General features: G+C 46.7%; 1 protein-coding gene across 8 annotated transcripts; it reads right to left on the minus strand.

Annotated features, from left to right (window-relative positions):
* Window positions 1–2,384: 2,384 nt before the first annotated feature.
* Window positions 2,385–11,229, minus strand: LOC128574119 (probable E3 SUMO-protein ligase RNF212). 8 transcript variants are annotated; one of them, XR_008376627.1, is made up of 6 exons: window positions 10,361–11,229; window positions 8,007–8,070; window positions 6,647–6,716; window positions 5,322–5,460; window positions 3,934–4,148; window positions 2,385–3,683 (listed from the first exon to the last, which is right to left on the minus strand). XR_008376627.1 is itself a non-coding variant. In XM_053574806.1 (5 exons), exons 1-5 carry the CDS (start codon window positions 10,951–10,953, stop codon window positions 3,676–3,678), a joined length of 333 nt encoding a protein of 110 aa, XP_053430781.1. In that variant the 5' UTR covers window positions 10,954–11,229; the 3' UTR covers window positions 2,385–3,675. The 8 variants fall into 8 exon arrangements, 4 of the variants coding, with proteins under 4 accessions (XP_053430781.1, XP_053430778.1, XP_053430779.1 ...); XR_008376630.1 differs by lacking the exon at window positions 3,934–4,148; XR_008376629.1 differs by having other exon boundaries at window positions 4,087–5,460.
* Window positions 11,230–17,449: the final 6,220 nt, after the last annotated feature.

The raw sequence follows: 17,449 nt of genomic DNA on the forward strand, positions 1-17,449 counted from the left end.
ATGGCTCTGTGGGACATCCCTGCCTGGATCAAGGACCTCTTCTGCCTGAGAGACCCCTTGCCCAGGGCTCCTGCAGACAGAAATCTGCCCCCATGTGGCCCCAGTGGGCAAGGAGGTGGACTGTGCCTGGTCCCTCCCTTTCCAGGGCTGTGGTGCCCATCTTTGCTCCCAGGACAGCCCGCTCCGCTCCCCAGATGCTTCCATCCCCTGTGAGTGCTCCTGAGGACCGAGCCTTCAGGGTGAGCTGCAGCCAGCCGGCCCTGTGCAGCAGACGCACAGTTCTCAGAGCTTCTGCGAAGGAAGAAGGATAGTCCTGAAAATGGATTCCTGAGGTTTCCAAAGGTCTCGTGCCAATTATTGGATTCTTTCCATCCCCTCTGAGCTTTTGAAGCCCACGTTCCCCACCCTTGAGAAAAATGCTGCTCCAAGGGTCCCTCAAGCTGTTACTCCTGCTGCCAGGGCAGGCGCCTGGGGCTCTGAGGGCTGTGGCTAAGGCGCCACAGCCCACATCTGCATCTGCCAGAGAAACACAGTCCTGAGCCTGCTCCGTGTTTCTGAGGTCCCACAGGCTCTCCTGAGAGCAATTTTCCAAATAAAGAGGATGACGCCTGGCCACGTTTGGAAAAATGGTGAACAGCCCCCTACTGGCACTGCTCTCCACTTGCAGGCAGCTCAGCCACCACCCAGTCCGGTGAGGGGCTTCTGCCTGCCCCAGCCCAGCCCAGAGTGTGTGGGACCTGCAGCTGCTCTTGCTGCTGGCCTCCCAGACCCAGTGCCCATCTCTAGGGGTGTGAAACATGCTGCTGCATCCGAACAAGACTGCGTAGGATGAGCCCCCATCCCACAAAGCAGGTCAGGGCCAGATTCTGAGCTTTTCTGATTTCCACTTGGCCCATTCCCTGAATTTGCCTTAGCTGGCAGCCTGGCCCTGGGGAGGATGGACAGCACGTCATCCTCCCAACTCTCTCCACGTCCCCACTGACAGGCTCAAGAGCAGCAGGGCAGGGAGAAAGTCCTGCCAGAGTCCCCAAAGTCCTCACTGCCTCGGATCAGGCCTGTCCAGCTGAAGTGAGGGTGAGGAGCCCCAGACTGGGGGATGCTGGGCAGCCTCTCGTCACCAGGAAAGCGCCTTCGAGCCAGGGGCTCTCCACAAGAGCCTGATGGAAAGAGGAGTTCGATGGGACTCCAAAAGCACTTAACGGGGCTCTAAGTTATGTTTTAAAAGGGAAAACAGTATTATTTTTGTACATGAACAACTTTAAGGTGAATTTCATGGTGTGCCTTAAGTTTTTCCTGTTGTTATTAAAAAATATATGCAATATATAAAATGCACTAGTTTAGCCATTTTTGAGTCTCCAATTCAGTGGGTGAGCATGCACAGTCCTAAACATCTGAAGCCTGTGCTGGGGCCCCCGCCCTCATCTGCATTTAACCATGGGACAAACATTGCAGTGAGCTGGTTTCTGTTTGCAACAGAGAAAATCTTACAGCTAATATTTTATTTAACATTTTTATTTTTTGTTTTGAAATACTATTTTCTGCATATCCCCATGTTTTCTGTGCCCACCACCAAGATTTAGCAGGTATGAATATTTTGCCGTGTTTCCTAAAGACAAAGGTTATACAGGTGCAGATGACTCCCCACCCAGGTTACCTGTCTCTGGTGTGCCCGTTAGTACTGTTACTATTATTAAAGTTCAGGTACGTACCACTGCCGTACCTTTTTCTTTCAGCATTGTATTTGGGGGTTTAATCCTATCAATACGTTTAGACCTAATTTCAGGGTTTTCATGGCTTGTGTTTTTGAAGCCATTCACTGATGCATCAGTCCATCCCCTGGGGGATCTCTGTAGTCACCAATCCCTGGGTAGACATTCCTCCCACCTCCCAGCTCCTGCTTGCTCACATTGGACAAAATGCTGGGTGGAGGTGGGGCCTGGAGCAGACTGGGGGTGAGTAGGCCAGGTGTTGGCAAGTGCAGGGTCTTGGGGTCTGATGGGCACTGCTCCTTCTGACTGAGGGAGACGTGATTTAAATGACATAAAGCAGCACGGCTGTGCCCAAGGAGCTGCATCTGTGACAGTGGCTGTCCCTCTGCAGGGGCACAGGGATGCCTCCTGGGTGCTGGAGATTGAGGCACAGATGGAAGGATGTTTGGCAAGGATGTGGGTGCTGCCCGAGGGGCAAAGGTGGAGCTTCAGGGGAGGGCAGCAGCTCCCTGGGTGGGGGTTGAAATCACCTCCCACAAGAACTTCCCAACAGACGGGCGTCTCCACCTTGGCTCTATCCAGCATGACATGAAGTCCGTGTGCAAAGTCTTGGATTTACCACCTAAGAATTTTACACACACACAGTCTTAAATGTGCAGCTGAAGGAGCCTCAGCTCTGCCTCTGGAAAGGAGTGGCAATTCCCCCACCTGTGTTGCACTTAACTGCCATAAGACCAGCCCAGGGAGATATAACACATATAACATTCTCTGACAATTTTCAGGTAAATGAAGGGCTTTTGAGCATCAACTGAGTCTTAAACTGCCTGAATGCAAACTCCCCTGAGCAGTAGGTGGGCACCAGTGAGGCTGCACTCAGCCAGGGAGGGGCTTGGGCCCAGGCTGATGACTGAACTCTGAACCCACAGCTACACAGTGACTGCAAGAAAACAAACCTCAAGGCAGGTGTCTGGTGGCCAGGTGACCACACACAACGCAGCTCAGCCTGGCCCATATATAAATCTCATATAAAGGTTTAGAATAGACCCCACAATCTCCTTTCTAGTCTGGTGTGGTCCTGACCAGTGAGAGAAAGGTGGGTTCTGAGGCCTCTGACCTGAGTGCACAGCAGAGTCTCCTGCCCACCTGAGAGAGGAAGAGGAGGCCTCACTTGCAGGTTGAGTTCAGGTCCAGAATTTGTCTCTGGACACAACTTCACATATGACCTGAGTTTCAGGTAAACAGAAGCATGTGGCAAAAGACAGGTAAAGTGAGGATGTGGTGGAGTGGCCTGTGTGCGTGGCATGTGCACACACTCCTGTCTGGGCTCCCGCACACAACAAACTCCATCTCCCAGAATGTTGTAACTATACAGCCTAATAGTGAACCAGCTAGTGGGTGTTCATTTTGCCTCAAACATGAACATTTTAAGGAATTTTTTTTTTTTTTTTTGTAGAGACAGAGTCTCACTGTGTCACCCTCGGGTAGAGTGCCGTGGCGTCACACGGCTCACAGCAACTTCCAACTCTTGGGTCTACGCGATTCTCTTGCCTCAGCCTCCCGAGCAGCTGGAACCACACGCGCCGGCCACAACGCCCGGCTATTTTTTTTTTGTTGTTGTTGTTGTTGTTGTTGCAGTTTGGCTGGGGCTGGGTTTGAACCTGCCACCCTCAGCATATGGGGCCGGTGCCCCATTTTAAGGAATTTTTAAGGCATTAAGAGCAAAGTTTCAAACATATCATATATATGTTACCCCAGATAGTCATTAAAATACTTTATTCAATTATATTACTTAAATGTGTCATTAAGAAAAAAGCACAGTTACATATGCTGTCTCATGTGTGGGGCCGGTGCTGGCTGAGGGAGTGGGAGCCTAAAAGATCCCCCTCTCGTGCGCAGACCCCCATGGTGTGCAGGCCCTGCAGGTAGCTTGAGGGTCGTAATAAAGATGCTAACTTTGTCTTTGAAATTACTTCGCTGTTGAAGAAATTGAGAATACAAATGTCAAATAAGAAAAATAAGTTGGAGAAAAGAGCTCATTACTTTAAATATGTATTTTTTACAGTTAAGATATCCTGTAAATGCTTTTAAAAAGTATGATTAATGTTGACACTGTAATTTAAAATCCACAAAAATTATAAAAGTGAGCATTATTGAATTTCTGAACTACTCCAGAAACACATTCTCAAGTATATCTAAAGTTATATCTGCCCTGCCACACACTTACGGTGTCTGCTCTCTAAAGCTGGTCAAGACTAGCTTAGGTGCTGCCTCTGCAGCAGGCCAGAGATGCTGAGCAGTGGCCTGGTGGCTGGGGCCTGGGAAGGCAGTGCAGCCTGGGAGCTTCCAAGGATGGGAGAAGCCCCTTTCCCCGCTACACCTGGACACTGGTGTGCTGGAGTTTGTGACCATCCCCTGTAGGGCATCTGCAGTGGTGGAACCCTGACAAATTCAACAGACATAACATCACACATGTTGCAGGTATCTTTGCAGGCCTGGGGATAATGCTATTTTGTGCTGACCGTCCTCACCCCCTCTGAATGCCCCGCCCAGGCAACCTCTCACAGAGGCTGTAATGTCCTGGCCCTCCCCTGAGCCCTTCTCTGTGTGGTGACTGCGGCAGTCAGGAGGTCCAGTCCACAGCTCCTCTCAGGGCCAGTGTCAGTATGAAGCGCGGTTGGAACAGGGTGGAATCTAGGATGCTGACCTCTGACCTGCCTACACAACCTAAGACACACGCTGTGACCCCATCCCCAACCCTTTGGCTTGTGCAGCAAGCCCAGCCCCTTCTTGCCATGTGGACCCACCTGATCTTCCTCAGTCTTAACCTGTATCTTGCCCTCTGCTCAACCCTTAACCTTGGGGTCCTTTCAGGTCCCACCCTCAGGATTCTGAAGGTTCTAGAAGCCCCCGTGGCCAGCCTGTCCATCTTCATGCTCTGGTCACACTGTCCTGGTGACAACTCCGGCATCTCAGGTCCAGCCCACACCTCGCCTACAGGCTGCACCCAGGCTGCAGTTTTATGTGTCAGTCGTATTTCACCCCTTGGCAGCCTGCTGCTCACTGTCTGCACTCTATGATGGTTTGACATCTTAGAGCCTTGCTAGTCCTGGAGACACTGCTCCTCCCTGGGCCAAGAATGTCTAGAAATAGTGGCACAAAGGCCCTGCCTGTGCACAGGCCTTTCACATGCAAACGAATCAATCCAGAGCCCTCAACCATTTATTCACCAACTTGACATGGCAAGCCAATGTTCCCCTGCTCTGCACTGCAGTGGACAAATGGGCATTGGCCCCTGGGCTGTGCATTGCCCACCTCACCCTGGGTCAGTGAAGGTGGCTGCCCCTGAGGTCTCCTCGCTCCTTCTGCCTGTCCTGGGCACTGTCATTGACTCTCCTTTCAAGGCTGTGGTCTCTGTGCTATCACCTGGCTACATCTGGGTACCACAATACTGGAGACATTTTTTTGGAGATGGGGTCTCACTCTGTCACCCAGGCTGGAATGCAGTGGTGACGTCACAGCTCACTGTAGCCTCAAACTCCTGAGCCCAAGCAAACCACCTGCCTCAGCCTCCTGAGGAGCTGGGACTACAGGTGTGCACCACACCCCACTTACTTCCGAAATTTTTTCGTAGAGATGGGGTTTTCCTATGTTGCTCAACGTGGTCTCAAACCTCTGGGCCCAAGTGATCCTCCCACCTCAGCCTTCCAAGAGTGCTGGGATTACTGGTGTGAATCTCTATGCCTGGAAAATCCTGGGTACATTTTTCAAAGACCTCAGACAGCTTTATATACAACCAGGCTCATTCTTTGTCTTGCCAAGACCCATCCTGCTTGCGATAGCTGTCCATCCATGCAGTGGCTAGAGGAGAGGTCAAGTGTGGGGTAGCGGTGCAGTGACTACACATGCCCCAACCCTAGGGAATGTGAAAGCAGGCAAGTGGATAAAGTGGGCAGGTGTTTGGGGCCAATGCGCAAGCCTTGCTAGGGAGACAGTGGGGGAGCTTCCAGATTCGAGGGTACTGTGCAGCAGGGCAGGCTGGAGAGCTTGAGGTGGGTATCCAAGGGTGGACTTGACCACAGGCATTAGAAACTACCCGAGGACTCTAGGTAAGGGGCTGATAGGGAAGGTCTGCCTTTTAGAGAGCTCCCCTGAGCTTTGTACACTTGGGGTGTGCTCAACTCCACAGCAGAGGGTGTGGGCCATCTGTAGCATGGTGAGGTGCCTGGGATCTAGCCAGAGTGGCAGGCCCAGCCCACGGTGATGCAGTGTCCTAGGCACAGCTGCCCCGACACATTGCCCACTGCCTCCTCAAGGGCACTGCTGTGCAGCTGTTCAAAAAGCCAGAAACATTTACCACCTGCCCTTTATGGAAACTGCAAGCTGGACCTGCTCTGTTCCTGGGATAATGCACCAGGCAGTCATTAAGTGGTTCTTCTGGAGATTTTAGCAACAAGGCTAATATCTAAGTTATATCTTAGTTTCAAAAAAGATAACTATGGCCAGGTGTGGTGACTCATGGGTGCTGGGGCTCACACCTGTGATCCCAGCTACTTGGGAAGCCGAGGCACTGCCTGAGCTCAGGAGTTCAAGACCAGCCTGAACAAGAGTGAGAGGCATTATGGTGGGCACCTGTAGTCCCAGCTACTTGGGAGGTAGAGGCAAGAGGATCACTTGTACCCAGAGTTTCAGCTGTGATGCTACAGCACTCTACCCAGGAACACAGAGTGAGACTCTGTCTCAAAAAACCCCCCAAAACAAAAAAGCAAAATATAAAGAGATATTTACAATATAACCTCAAAACACATAAAAATAGCATTAGAAAGCAAGCAGCTAAAGTTTTAGCCACAGTTCCTCCTGGAGAGTTGGACGGTGGTGAGCTCTGTACTGTCTCACTTTCCCTAGCGCCTGTCGCTAAGAAGTCACATGCAGGATGCTACCTGAGAGGCTTCGCCATGCTCTGATTGGGAGTTAGGCTGAGATTTTGAGGGCCCCGGTAGGAGATGCTGCCTGTGATGGGAACAGAACACATGTAGTTCATGTTAACACACATTGGGAAGCCACTCAGACCTGCTGGGTCTCTGCAACCGCCGCTCCCTCCCCACCAGTAGCAGTGAGAGGCCCCCTGAGTACTCCTGACTCCACAGAAGAATCCATGTGAGGGATGTGCAATTGTTTTACATTTTGATCTTTTTACAAAACTTTTTGCACCTTTGCAACATAGAAAATATTTAAACCCTCTGAATAAATCAGCAGTTTGATATTAAGACCTGGAAACTAGAACTGATCAGTCTGGCCCACTTCCAGAGCTCTCAGGCCGGGGCTTTCACTCTACCACGTGTGGGCCCTGGGTGGGGGCTGTCCCTCCACAGGCAGGTGTGGCCACCTGAGGCATGCAGGGGAGCCCAGCAGAGGGCTGGAGATTTGAATAAATGCCACATGCGGAGGGAAGCCTGGGCTGCTGTTATTCTGAGGACAGCCAGGAGGCAGCAGCACCTGCAAGGTCCTTTCAGCTCCTCCTACAGTTCACTCCCTCCATCCACTTCCCTGGAAATGTGAAAATGGGCTGTGTCTACTCTGTTGTGGGGCAATACTGCACAAAAGCACATTGACCCTGCATGCCATGAACATCAGATTGACCAGTGCCCTGCCTGTTGTGGAACGTTAGTAGTGCCCAGGCTAGAGCCCTGAGCACAGGCAGCTCTGCATCCCTGATGGGGTCATGTCCCTGCCCGTGGGGGTATGGCTATTTGAGGACACTGCCTGTTGGTGGCACCACAGTGACCCTCAAAAGACCTTGAAGAATGGCTGAGAACCAGGGAGGTGAACTGTATGATTTTGTTTTTACATTTTCTGCTTTACAACAGTTTGATCCCATCAGGGCCTGGCTGGTCCAGGACAGACAGCCAGAATAACTGATTCCTAGAGACAGTGAACAACACACACAATTTATTTAGAGACAAGGTTTCACTCTGTTGCCCTGGGTGGAGAACCATGATGTCATCACAGCTCACAGTAACCCCAAACTCCTGGGTTCAAGAGATCCTCCTGCCTCAGCTTCCTGAGTAGTTGGGACTGCAGGCACCCGCCACAGTGCCTGGCTAGTTTCTAGTTTTTCTAGAGGTGTGGGTCTCGCTCTTGCTCAGGCTGGTCTCAAACTCCTGAGCTCAAGGAATCCACCCTCATCAGCCTCCCTGAGGGCCAGGATTCCAGGTATGAGCCCCCATGCCCAGCCCCCAGAACATACTTCAACCCATACATGTATCAATCTGGAGTGAGGCTGCAAGAACTTTTACTTACCCACGTGTCCATCTTGAGGTGGACTAATCAAAGAGATTCTCGTTTGGCCAGCAGCTCCCTCAGGCTAAGTAGGCATAAAGAAAATAACTGATTAAAAAAAAAAAAGCTGCCATTTATGAGATTCAGAATTTCATTATTTCTTTTTCACCTTTTTAATTTTTTTTTTTTTTGAGGCAAAGTCTCACTTTCTTGCCCCTGATAGAGTACCATGGCAAGCAACCTCAGACTCCAGGGCTTAAGTGATCCTCCTGCCTCAGCCTCTTGAGAGCTGGGACCGCAGGAGACACTGTGGCCTCATGTTCACTGAGATCCTGTTTCCAGGACAAATTCCTATTAGTGTGGCTCCGTGTTCACCTCCTGCTTCTGCTGTTGGAATGCTGGCCCAACGAGGTTGGCAGGGGTACTCTGATCCACCAGGACCTAAAACACTGTCCTGTACAGGGCTCCACTATCTATTTTTAAGAATTTCCAGACAGAGAAAAGTAAACAGATGTCCCAGCTGACACTGGAAAACATGAAGTCCTGGGTAACTCTTCATCTGGGTGTACGGATTTTGTTACTTGAAAATCCAGGTGCTGACAGGTTGGATGGAGTGCTCACAGAGCTGCATGTGCCAGGCCCCACTGTGCCCATCCTCCATCTATCCAGCAATGGTGAGGCAGGCACTGCCGCCTCCCTGCCTGACCCACAGGAAGCTCTGAGTGGAGGTTGGCTGGTGGCAGAGGCCATTTTGCTGCTCAGTGTGACCTGGAATGCCTGCAGGGCACTGTATGCAGCCTCCTTCCTGGGCTCCAGGTCCCTTGCCTCGCCGGTCAGTCCTCAGGCTCTGCCGTCTTCACCATGCCCTGCTAAGACCTGGCTGCCTGTCCTCCTGGCCCTGGCATGCCCACCCCAGAGATCAGTTGACCCACCCACCATGGAAGGTCCTGTGTCCTCTCCAGAACTCCAATGTATTCTCTGCCACACCCTGGACCCTGGACCCTCTCTTGCCCACCCTCCACTCTCACTTGCTGACAATATAGTGGGCTGGAGGGACCAGCCCTATGGCCCCAGTGGCCCTCTGTGCTGCCCGCAGGCCTGCTGTCAACGAAGCATGCTCCCATCCACCTGAGCTGATGACTATACTCACAACCCACCCACACAGAAACTCGGCAGGACTGCTCCTGGCACTTCCCTTCCCCTCCCCAGAGTGCTCTGCTCCTTCCCTTCCTGGGTCCCCCTCAGGGGTGCCTTCAGGATGGCGCATATTAAGAGTCTGGGCTTACTCCCCTGGGAGCACCCCCCAATTGCAGCCTGTGCAGCTTCTTCCTGCTGCCCACCTACAGTTCACTGGGCACCTTCCACTGCCTGGACAGACATCCCACCTGCCTCAAGCCTCCTCTCACCACCAGGTGTGATATCCTTTCAAACTTTGAAACTTCAACAGGGAAAATCATCAGCACACAGTGAGCACAAACTTATCAATACATGACTAGGATGAAGGAAATCATCTTTTCTTGCCTAGTGTCCAATAAGAAATAATTTTTGTTCGTTGGGTCAGTTCCTGAGTCCTCTGTTTGTGGGAAAATCTAGCAGTTGTTGGAGCAAAAAGAATCATTCATTTTCCTTTTGAGATAGAATATCATTCTCTCTCTGTGGGTAGAGTGCCTTGCTGTCATAGCTCACAGCAACCTTAAACTCTTGGGTTCAAACAATCCTCTTGCCTCAACCTCCTGAGCAGCTGGGGCTAAAGGCACCCACCACAACACCCGGCTAGTTTTTCTAGTTTTAGTAGAGATGGGGTTGTAGAGACAGGATTTCACTCTTGCTCAGGCTGGTCTTGAACTTGTGAGCTCAACAGATTCTCTTGTCTCAGCCTCCCAGCCAGGCCCGAGCAAAAAGAATCTTAAGAGACTGAGTGCCCAGGCTTCTGGCCTGTGGCTGAGGCTGGGGACAGGCATTGCGAGGGGCTGGGAGGGCACCTGTGCACTTCATGCTCTCCTGGCTTCCTGGGACGAGACTGACAGGCCTGGGGAGCAACTGGGCACTAGGACGAGGAGGCCCTAGCAACTGCACTGGCCACACTCAGATCCTGACAGTCTAGACCAGGCCAGGCACAGAGCAGGTCCAGACCCAACCTGGATGGTTCTGAGAATATTGCCATACAGCTAAGAGGCCTCAGGGAGGTGTCCCAAAACGTCAGGCTGCCTGTTTGGGGAGTATGTCTGCACAAGTGGAATTCACGGGATGGCAAACAATGACGCCCACACCCCTTTAAGACAGCACTGACCACCCAGAGTTCCACAGTAGGCCTTTCCCAACCTCCCTCCCCGGCATCTCCATACAGTGGGAGGACAACCTGAGCTCTCTCCCACCTGACCAGCTGTGTAACAGGTACCATGTGTGGGCTCGGGCCAGAAGATGCAATCGAAATGGGCCCCCTTGTCCCCTTTGGCCTATTTATACCTCACCCAGTGGAGGGTTTTCCTGCCAGAGAATAAACTCTGTTAAGGCTCAGGACGTTCCTGATGTCAGAAAAAAGTGTGGAAGATCCAATGGGACCTGTGTCTTCCTTTGCCCAGCTGTGAGCTACAGAAGACACTGGTGCCTGTGGTTATGGTGACTCCACAGGGTAGGTGCAGACACGGGTCCTGCCACATGGGCACAGCCTCCACCAGCCATATGTGCACAGGCCTGGCTGCCTATAATCCTGGATGTTCTGAGCGTTCCCCGGTCCTCGTTGACCACCGGGGGCTACGGGAAACTGGGAAACTGACCTGAGACTTGGAGACCATAAGTGCCAAAGGATAGACGTCCAGGGTCTTGGTGGTACTTTTACCTGGGAAGGTGCACCCATGCAGTGTGTGGCCCATCTGCAAGTCTGAAGCACAGAGTCACCGGGCAGGTGTGGGTGACAAGTGCAGGGGAGGCAGGCAGGGCAGGTACAGGGCGCTCCTGCTCCAATCATCTGCCAAGGAGCTGGGGTTTCTCCTTTGCCACAGCTTCCTGGGCTCTTCCTACTAAAGTCCACCTTCTTGCCCTGGACTCCAGGTCCCTCCCTTGAGGCGAGCACTGCTACTCAAGAGCAAGTCTGCAGGGTAGAGTCCACCTCACAGGCCACTGGGAGACAGAAGTCTCATTCATAGTGCTCAGAACAGTGTGTGCAAGCGAGTGGCACAGGTGACACAGCCTTGGCAACACATGCATCAAGTAAGTAACTCATACAAGTAACCATGTGCCAATCAGGTGTGCCAATCAGATGCGGAGAAAAGGGAACACTTCTGCACTGCTGGTGGGAATGCAAATTAATACATTCCTTTTGGAAAGATATATGGAGAACACTCAGAGATCTAAAAATAGATCTGCCATTCAATCCTGTAATTCCTCTGCTGGGCATATACCCAGAAGACCAAAAATCACAACATAACAAAGATATTTGTACCAGAATGTTTATTGCAGCCCAATTCATAATTGCTAAGTCATGGAAAAAGCCCAAGTGCCCATCGATCCACGAATGGATTAATAAATTGTGGTATATGTATACCATGGAATACTATGCAGCCTTAAAGAAAGATGGAGACTTTACCTCTCTCATGTTTACATGGATGGAGCTGGAACATATTCTTCTTAGTAAAGTATCCCAGGAATGGAAGAAAAAGTACCCAATGTACACAGCCCTACTATGAAACAACTTGGGACTCTCACATGAAAGCTATAACCCAGCTACAACTTAACAATAGGGGGAAGTAGGAAAGGGGGGGTGGGTAGAGGGAGGGGGATCGGTGGGATCACACCTGTGGTGCATATTACAGGGGTATTTGCGAAACTTGGTAAATGTAGAATGTAAATGTTTTGGCACAGTAACTGAGATAATGCTGGAAAGGCTATGTTAACCACTGTGATAAAAATGTGTCAAATGGTTTATGAAGCGAGTGTATGATGCCCCATGATCATATCAATGTATACAGTTATGATTTAATAAAAAAAATAAATAAATAAAAAATAAAAAGTCAAATTTTAATTCCCCATAACTATCTCATACTTTGAACTAAAAAAACAAAAGCTAATGTAAACATCATCTAATAGAATCTTCCAGGACACATTACTTACACAAAAACCTGGGAAATATGAATTGGACTATACACACACTTTGCCTCCACTTTTCTAAGTATTTATTTACAGGCAGCAAGCAACATTATCCAAAGAATTAGGTATTCCACAGAAATTGTCTCTCAAATCTTTGACCCTAAAATTTTTTGTTACTAGTTTTTTGTCTTATAACTTACCAAGAGGTTGATCATTTGATTCCACAAATCGTCATACTGTGAACCATTCAATTGCTGAACTTCCAAGGATTTTCTCTCCCAAACCTAGATTAACTAAATATGAAACATTAACTAGTTAATTCTACATGGTTGCAAATATGATGGAATTAATTAGCTAAGAGAAATTGCACCTAAATCAAATGCTTTACAAAGAAACTAACCTGAGGTACTTTAAAGATGGTTTCAAATTGTTTGACTTTCTTCTGATTCACTGTGTGGTCTGTGCCCCCTCCACGTGAATCTGAGCCGGCTCGGTAATTGCCTGATCAAACAATATGAGGACAGTGACGCTGTGAGTTGATGGGCCCAGGCTTCAAAGAACTGCAGATTCCTCTTATCTTTTAGAACCCTGCTGCATGCCGAGAGCAACCCCAAGAAGTCCTGTATGGAAGAATGCCATGTATGGAACTCGCCAGCCATTGAGGGAGCCTTGTCGAAAGTGAACTGTCGAGACATCCCAGTTAACACCTCTATCAGAGACAAGATGTTCTTGCTAAGACCTTCCCTAACTAGTTTTGTGATCAGAATAAATGTAACTGCTTTAAGCTACTAGCTTTTGGTACGGTTTGTTATATAGAGACAGGACCATTCCAAATACTACATGCCCGAATCATAAACTGATTTCTCAAAAGTAAGGCCTGACCCAGACCTATCCCACTGCCTCAAAGCCGGGTTAATCAGATCTAGTATTTGTATGATTCAAAAGGCCACGGAGGTCAGAAACAAACAAACAGAAAAAACCAGGCACCTGGAAACTCTTCACTGCTTCTTTATTAGGATGCACCCAAGGTACACAACCTCTCACACATCTGTGAAAGGGGAAGTTACATTTCTTTTGGGGGAGCACCTTCATTTTTGTTTCTGTTACCACTCTGAAGAAAGTAAATCATTTCCAAAGAAAAACATTTCAGATTCCAAGTGTTTAAGACTCAGCTTGCATTTTGTTGTGTTTGAAAAGGAAGTGGCATGTTTTAGCCGGAGCTGGAAGATCGTTTTGTGGCGTTTTAAGTTAGATGTGGATCAGAAGTCTTCAACGTCTGGTCAAACCAGTCTATAATTTTCATATGCAACTTTTCATATCAAAAATGTTTCATTTTTACCTCTAGTCACAAACAGGTGCTGTTTAAAAAAACACACACGCACAGCTAAATTTAAAACCAATTATGAACAACATTACTAACAGGAAAATGAACTTTTGCTGCCCTCTCCTGCTAAAACAATGAAATGCTAAAATACCAAAGGATTTATGAAGCTAAAGCGAAATCCTCAAATCAAAAGCAATGGACATGTCATTCTCATTATACTTCGATCAGAAATCAGAAAACAACCAGAAAATGTCTTGGTAAGGTAATATTTATATTTGAAAATTCCCCATTATACATGAGGTTTGGATTACAACTTATTTACAGTGAGTGATTTCAAAAAAAAAGGAAAGAAAGTAAAAAAGGAAGGGAGGGAGGAAGAGAGGGAGGGCTGACAGAGAAGAAAAGAGAAAGGAGAAAGAGGAAAGAAAGGGAACGCAGGAAGGAAAGGGAGGGAGGGAAGAAAAGGAAACCTACATTCACAGACATCATAATGTGGGATGTGTAGTTCCAAGAGAGAGACTACGCAGCTATCGTGCACAAGAAGCAGCACAAATTAACATTCCACTGGATCAAAATCTGCTCAACTTTCTCTCAAGATGCACAATCCTTCTTTTAGATTTTCAAAATTAAATCCAGAAGAATACAAAATGCATTGCCAATATACCTACTACAAAAATCCTTTGCGGCTCATTCCTTAACTCCACTCAGAGAAGCAGCTGAGCCAGAATACAAAAATAAAAATATTGATGTACAAATAAAACATCAGTGATCATGTCTGATGCCACCCTTTTACTACAGGTGACTGTTACTTTGTGATAACATTGGTAATAGCATCAAAAGAGAGAATCTCTTCATTTTCTGGGCCAGGTCAGTGCCTCCAATTAAAGGGAAAAAACAAACAGGAAAAACAAACAAACCCCAAAACTCAGCACTTACATACATACATCCCTTTCCCACCCCACCCCACCCCATCCCCACAAAAAAATAAAAAAGCTTTTAAAGCTCTAAATATACTTTTTTTTTTTCCTTTCCATAGTGTGATTGAGCCTAGGGCTATACGTTTAAGTATAGCAGGTGCAATTACAAGCAATTCCTGGCTCTGCACCCTGGACTGTCCCACGCATAGGAGGAGGTACAAAATAAATTAAACTCTTTCACTTAGGCCACCAAGCCCAAGACAAAGGAGCGTAACCCTGCTTGTGAGTATCCAGCGGCATCAAGGGTATTATTTATTTCTTACTTTTTTTATTTTTTCTTTTCTTTTATAAAAAAGTCAGATGTTAGGGAGAGCAAAATACAATAAAATTTAAAAGGACAAAAAACTAAACACGGAAGGAAACCAACCAGGGACACGTGCACAGTGAGAAAGAGGAATGCATGCTTGATTCAAAGTATGAGAGGGGTCAACTCACTCACATGGTGGTTCTAGGCCCACAGCCTAAGGGCTCAGCATCATTCTAAACCACAGGGTTGTGTATATTTTTTTCTTCCCATAAACACTCTTAATCCTATCCCCGAAACCAATATAGTAGGGATAAGGTTGGAGTGATCATCACTCACTAACTATAATATTTGCTATTTTAAAAATATATTTATATATAGTTCTGGAAATTATGAAGCAAACAAAATATAACACAAAGATGCTTTTGTCACAATTAACTCAAGTTGCAGCAACAGCAGAAGTGTGGGAAGGGACAAAAAGAGGGTTGCTGCAAATGCAGCCAGTACATCCTTAAATACGTCACATAGTGCAACCTCATAGATTACCTCAGTCACTCTGCACCACTGCACACATGACTGATGTCACATTGTCAGTCTCGGTTAAAAAAAGCGTTTCTTCTCAGAAGTTGCCCTACAAATTGCTTCTCAATATGTCTAAAATTTGCTTTATTCTCCTCGGTTTGGAATGATCAACATTCAAAATTTACATTAAGGATATCTGTGTAGTTTCACCTTAACTCTGAGGACAGGGTAAGGTGTAAAAAATGAACCTGGCCTTTCTCCTTTCAAATGACTGACTGCATCTCATTCTAACAGGCAGAGATTCTTCATAAACCTATGATCTCAATGTCCTTTATCTAAGAAGATGAATTCATGGCAAAAAGTTGATACTATCAAAAGTAAATGTACTGCAGTGTCAAAACTAAAAAGCTAAAATCAAAAGGGCTAAAGAAGAATATTTGCTACAAATTTATTTTTTACCATTAGTATTGAACTTGCACCTTTATTCCAACACTTTTAAAGTAAGTTGTTTTGTCTTTGTAGCCTCTGCCAACTTTACATTGAATTCCCACTAATGCTTTTTTTTAAAAAAAAAAAATCTATTAACTCCATTGAACCATGTTGTGTTTGGTGCTGCATATGATCTTTTTACTGATGTTTCTTTTTAGGAATTAACTATGCCAACTTTTGTTTTTGTTTTGTTTTTTTTCCTCAACATGACCAAGATGACAAAATCCATAATTAGCTGACTCTTCCATATACACTGTGACCTGGATAATCCTGAAACACTTCTTGGGGGAGAAAGGTCAGTGGCTTCCCCCACCTTTTTTCTTGAAAACAATAAAACTGCTTATTCTACTTTATATTTAAATGAAAGGAAAAACATACAAGCCCATATTTATATTGTGTCTAGGAAAAGCAACAGTTCGTATGTTCCTGTTTGCTACCATCACAGTTCAATACATGAACACAGATTCAGCTCCACACCATGAACACTGCTGGAAGTGATGGCCAGGGTCATCAACTCACAGCTGCCATGTCTGTAATAAGCAAAAACATCCTGGAAGCAAATCCCCAGACACATACGTTTCAGTACATAACAAGGCAGCTCCATCAGGGAAGTACATATTGTACACAGTTTGAACAGCAGTTTACCTATTAACCTAAGACTCTTTTTTTAAATACAAAGCAGAGAGCCAATAAGATATACACAGCCCTAGATTTTGTTTTGTTTTTTCTTAAACAATTTGGTCACGATGCACCTTTGATATAAAAGCATTTTAAAACTTTATTATTAATACTCAGGACATTAGGAATTTCCAGATTTTTTTCAGTAGCATTTCAGAACCACTTTTGGTAACAAATACAGTAGTTAGGAATACGCATCCACTTTAGAATGCATAATAATGTTATCCTGAATCCTTTCTGGCTAAAAACAGGGCTGGCGCTGTGATGAGATACTGAACGAGAATCTACAAAAAACACTGAACAGGTTTGTTTTTTCCCAGAGGCTACATCCTCTTTTGCTGGAATACTTTATAAATACATATTAAAAAGTAAGGCAACAACTCCAAACAGTCCAAGCTGTTTGCTCTTCTTTTCCCAATTAGATTCACAATCCTGGTGATCAATTTCATGGTTGTATTATTAAGTGTTTGTTTTTCCTATTTCAAATGATCCAAAAGGATGTTTTTCTGACATTTCTAAAACATCTCTGGTGTGTGTCCAATGATGTATGCAACTGATACTGGTCAGGGACTGAAGCCTGTGATGTCCCAGTGTCTGCTTTCAAAGGATTCAAGACTTTGATTTGGATTCACCATAAACTGAACGTATGAATCCAAATTTCCCTTCCCTACTATGTTTATCATCCCTTCCGTTTTTACTCCTAATTTTAAAACTAAAGGAGGACCAGGACTACCTGGTTATTGGAAAGATGTTCACCCCAGTAAACAAAACTTTTATCAGGGACCTTTATAATAATTCATGGCCCCGTTTCACAAGAACATTCAACTCAGGAAGATGTGCAAAAGGAAAAGATGTCCAATTACAGTCACGTTATCCAGAGGAGGATGTTATACAAACTTATAAGGAAATGACAGTCTTTTTTTCTCCCTTTACTATAAATACATTTAACAGCTTAGCAGAAAGACAAGCTAAATTTAAGATTGTTCACATTTGAAAATTGTAACAGACTCTCTGCTAGGGATAAATAAGGAACTCCCCGTAATGGAATTTTAACACAGCATTTTCATCAACAGATCTCTGAAGATCGCTTTTTTTAAAAGAGGGTTAGAACAATGATTATGTTTGCAAAGTTCTGAGAAGTCCA

Source organism: Nycticebus coucang, chromosome 21 (genome assembly GCF_027406575.1).
Source record: "Nycticebus coucang isolate mNycCou1 chromosome 21, mNycCou1.pri, whole genome shotgun sequence".
NCBI lineage: Eukaryota > Metazoa > Chordata > Mammalia > Primates > Lorisidae > Nycticebus > Nycticebus coucang.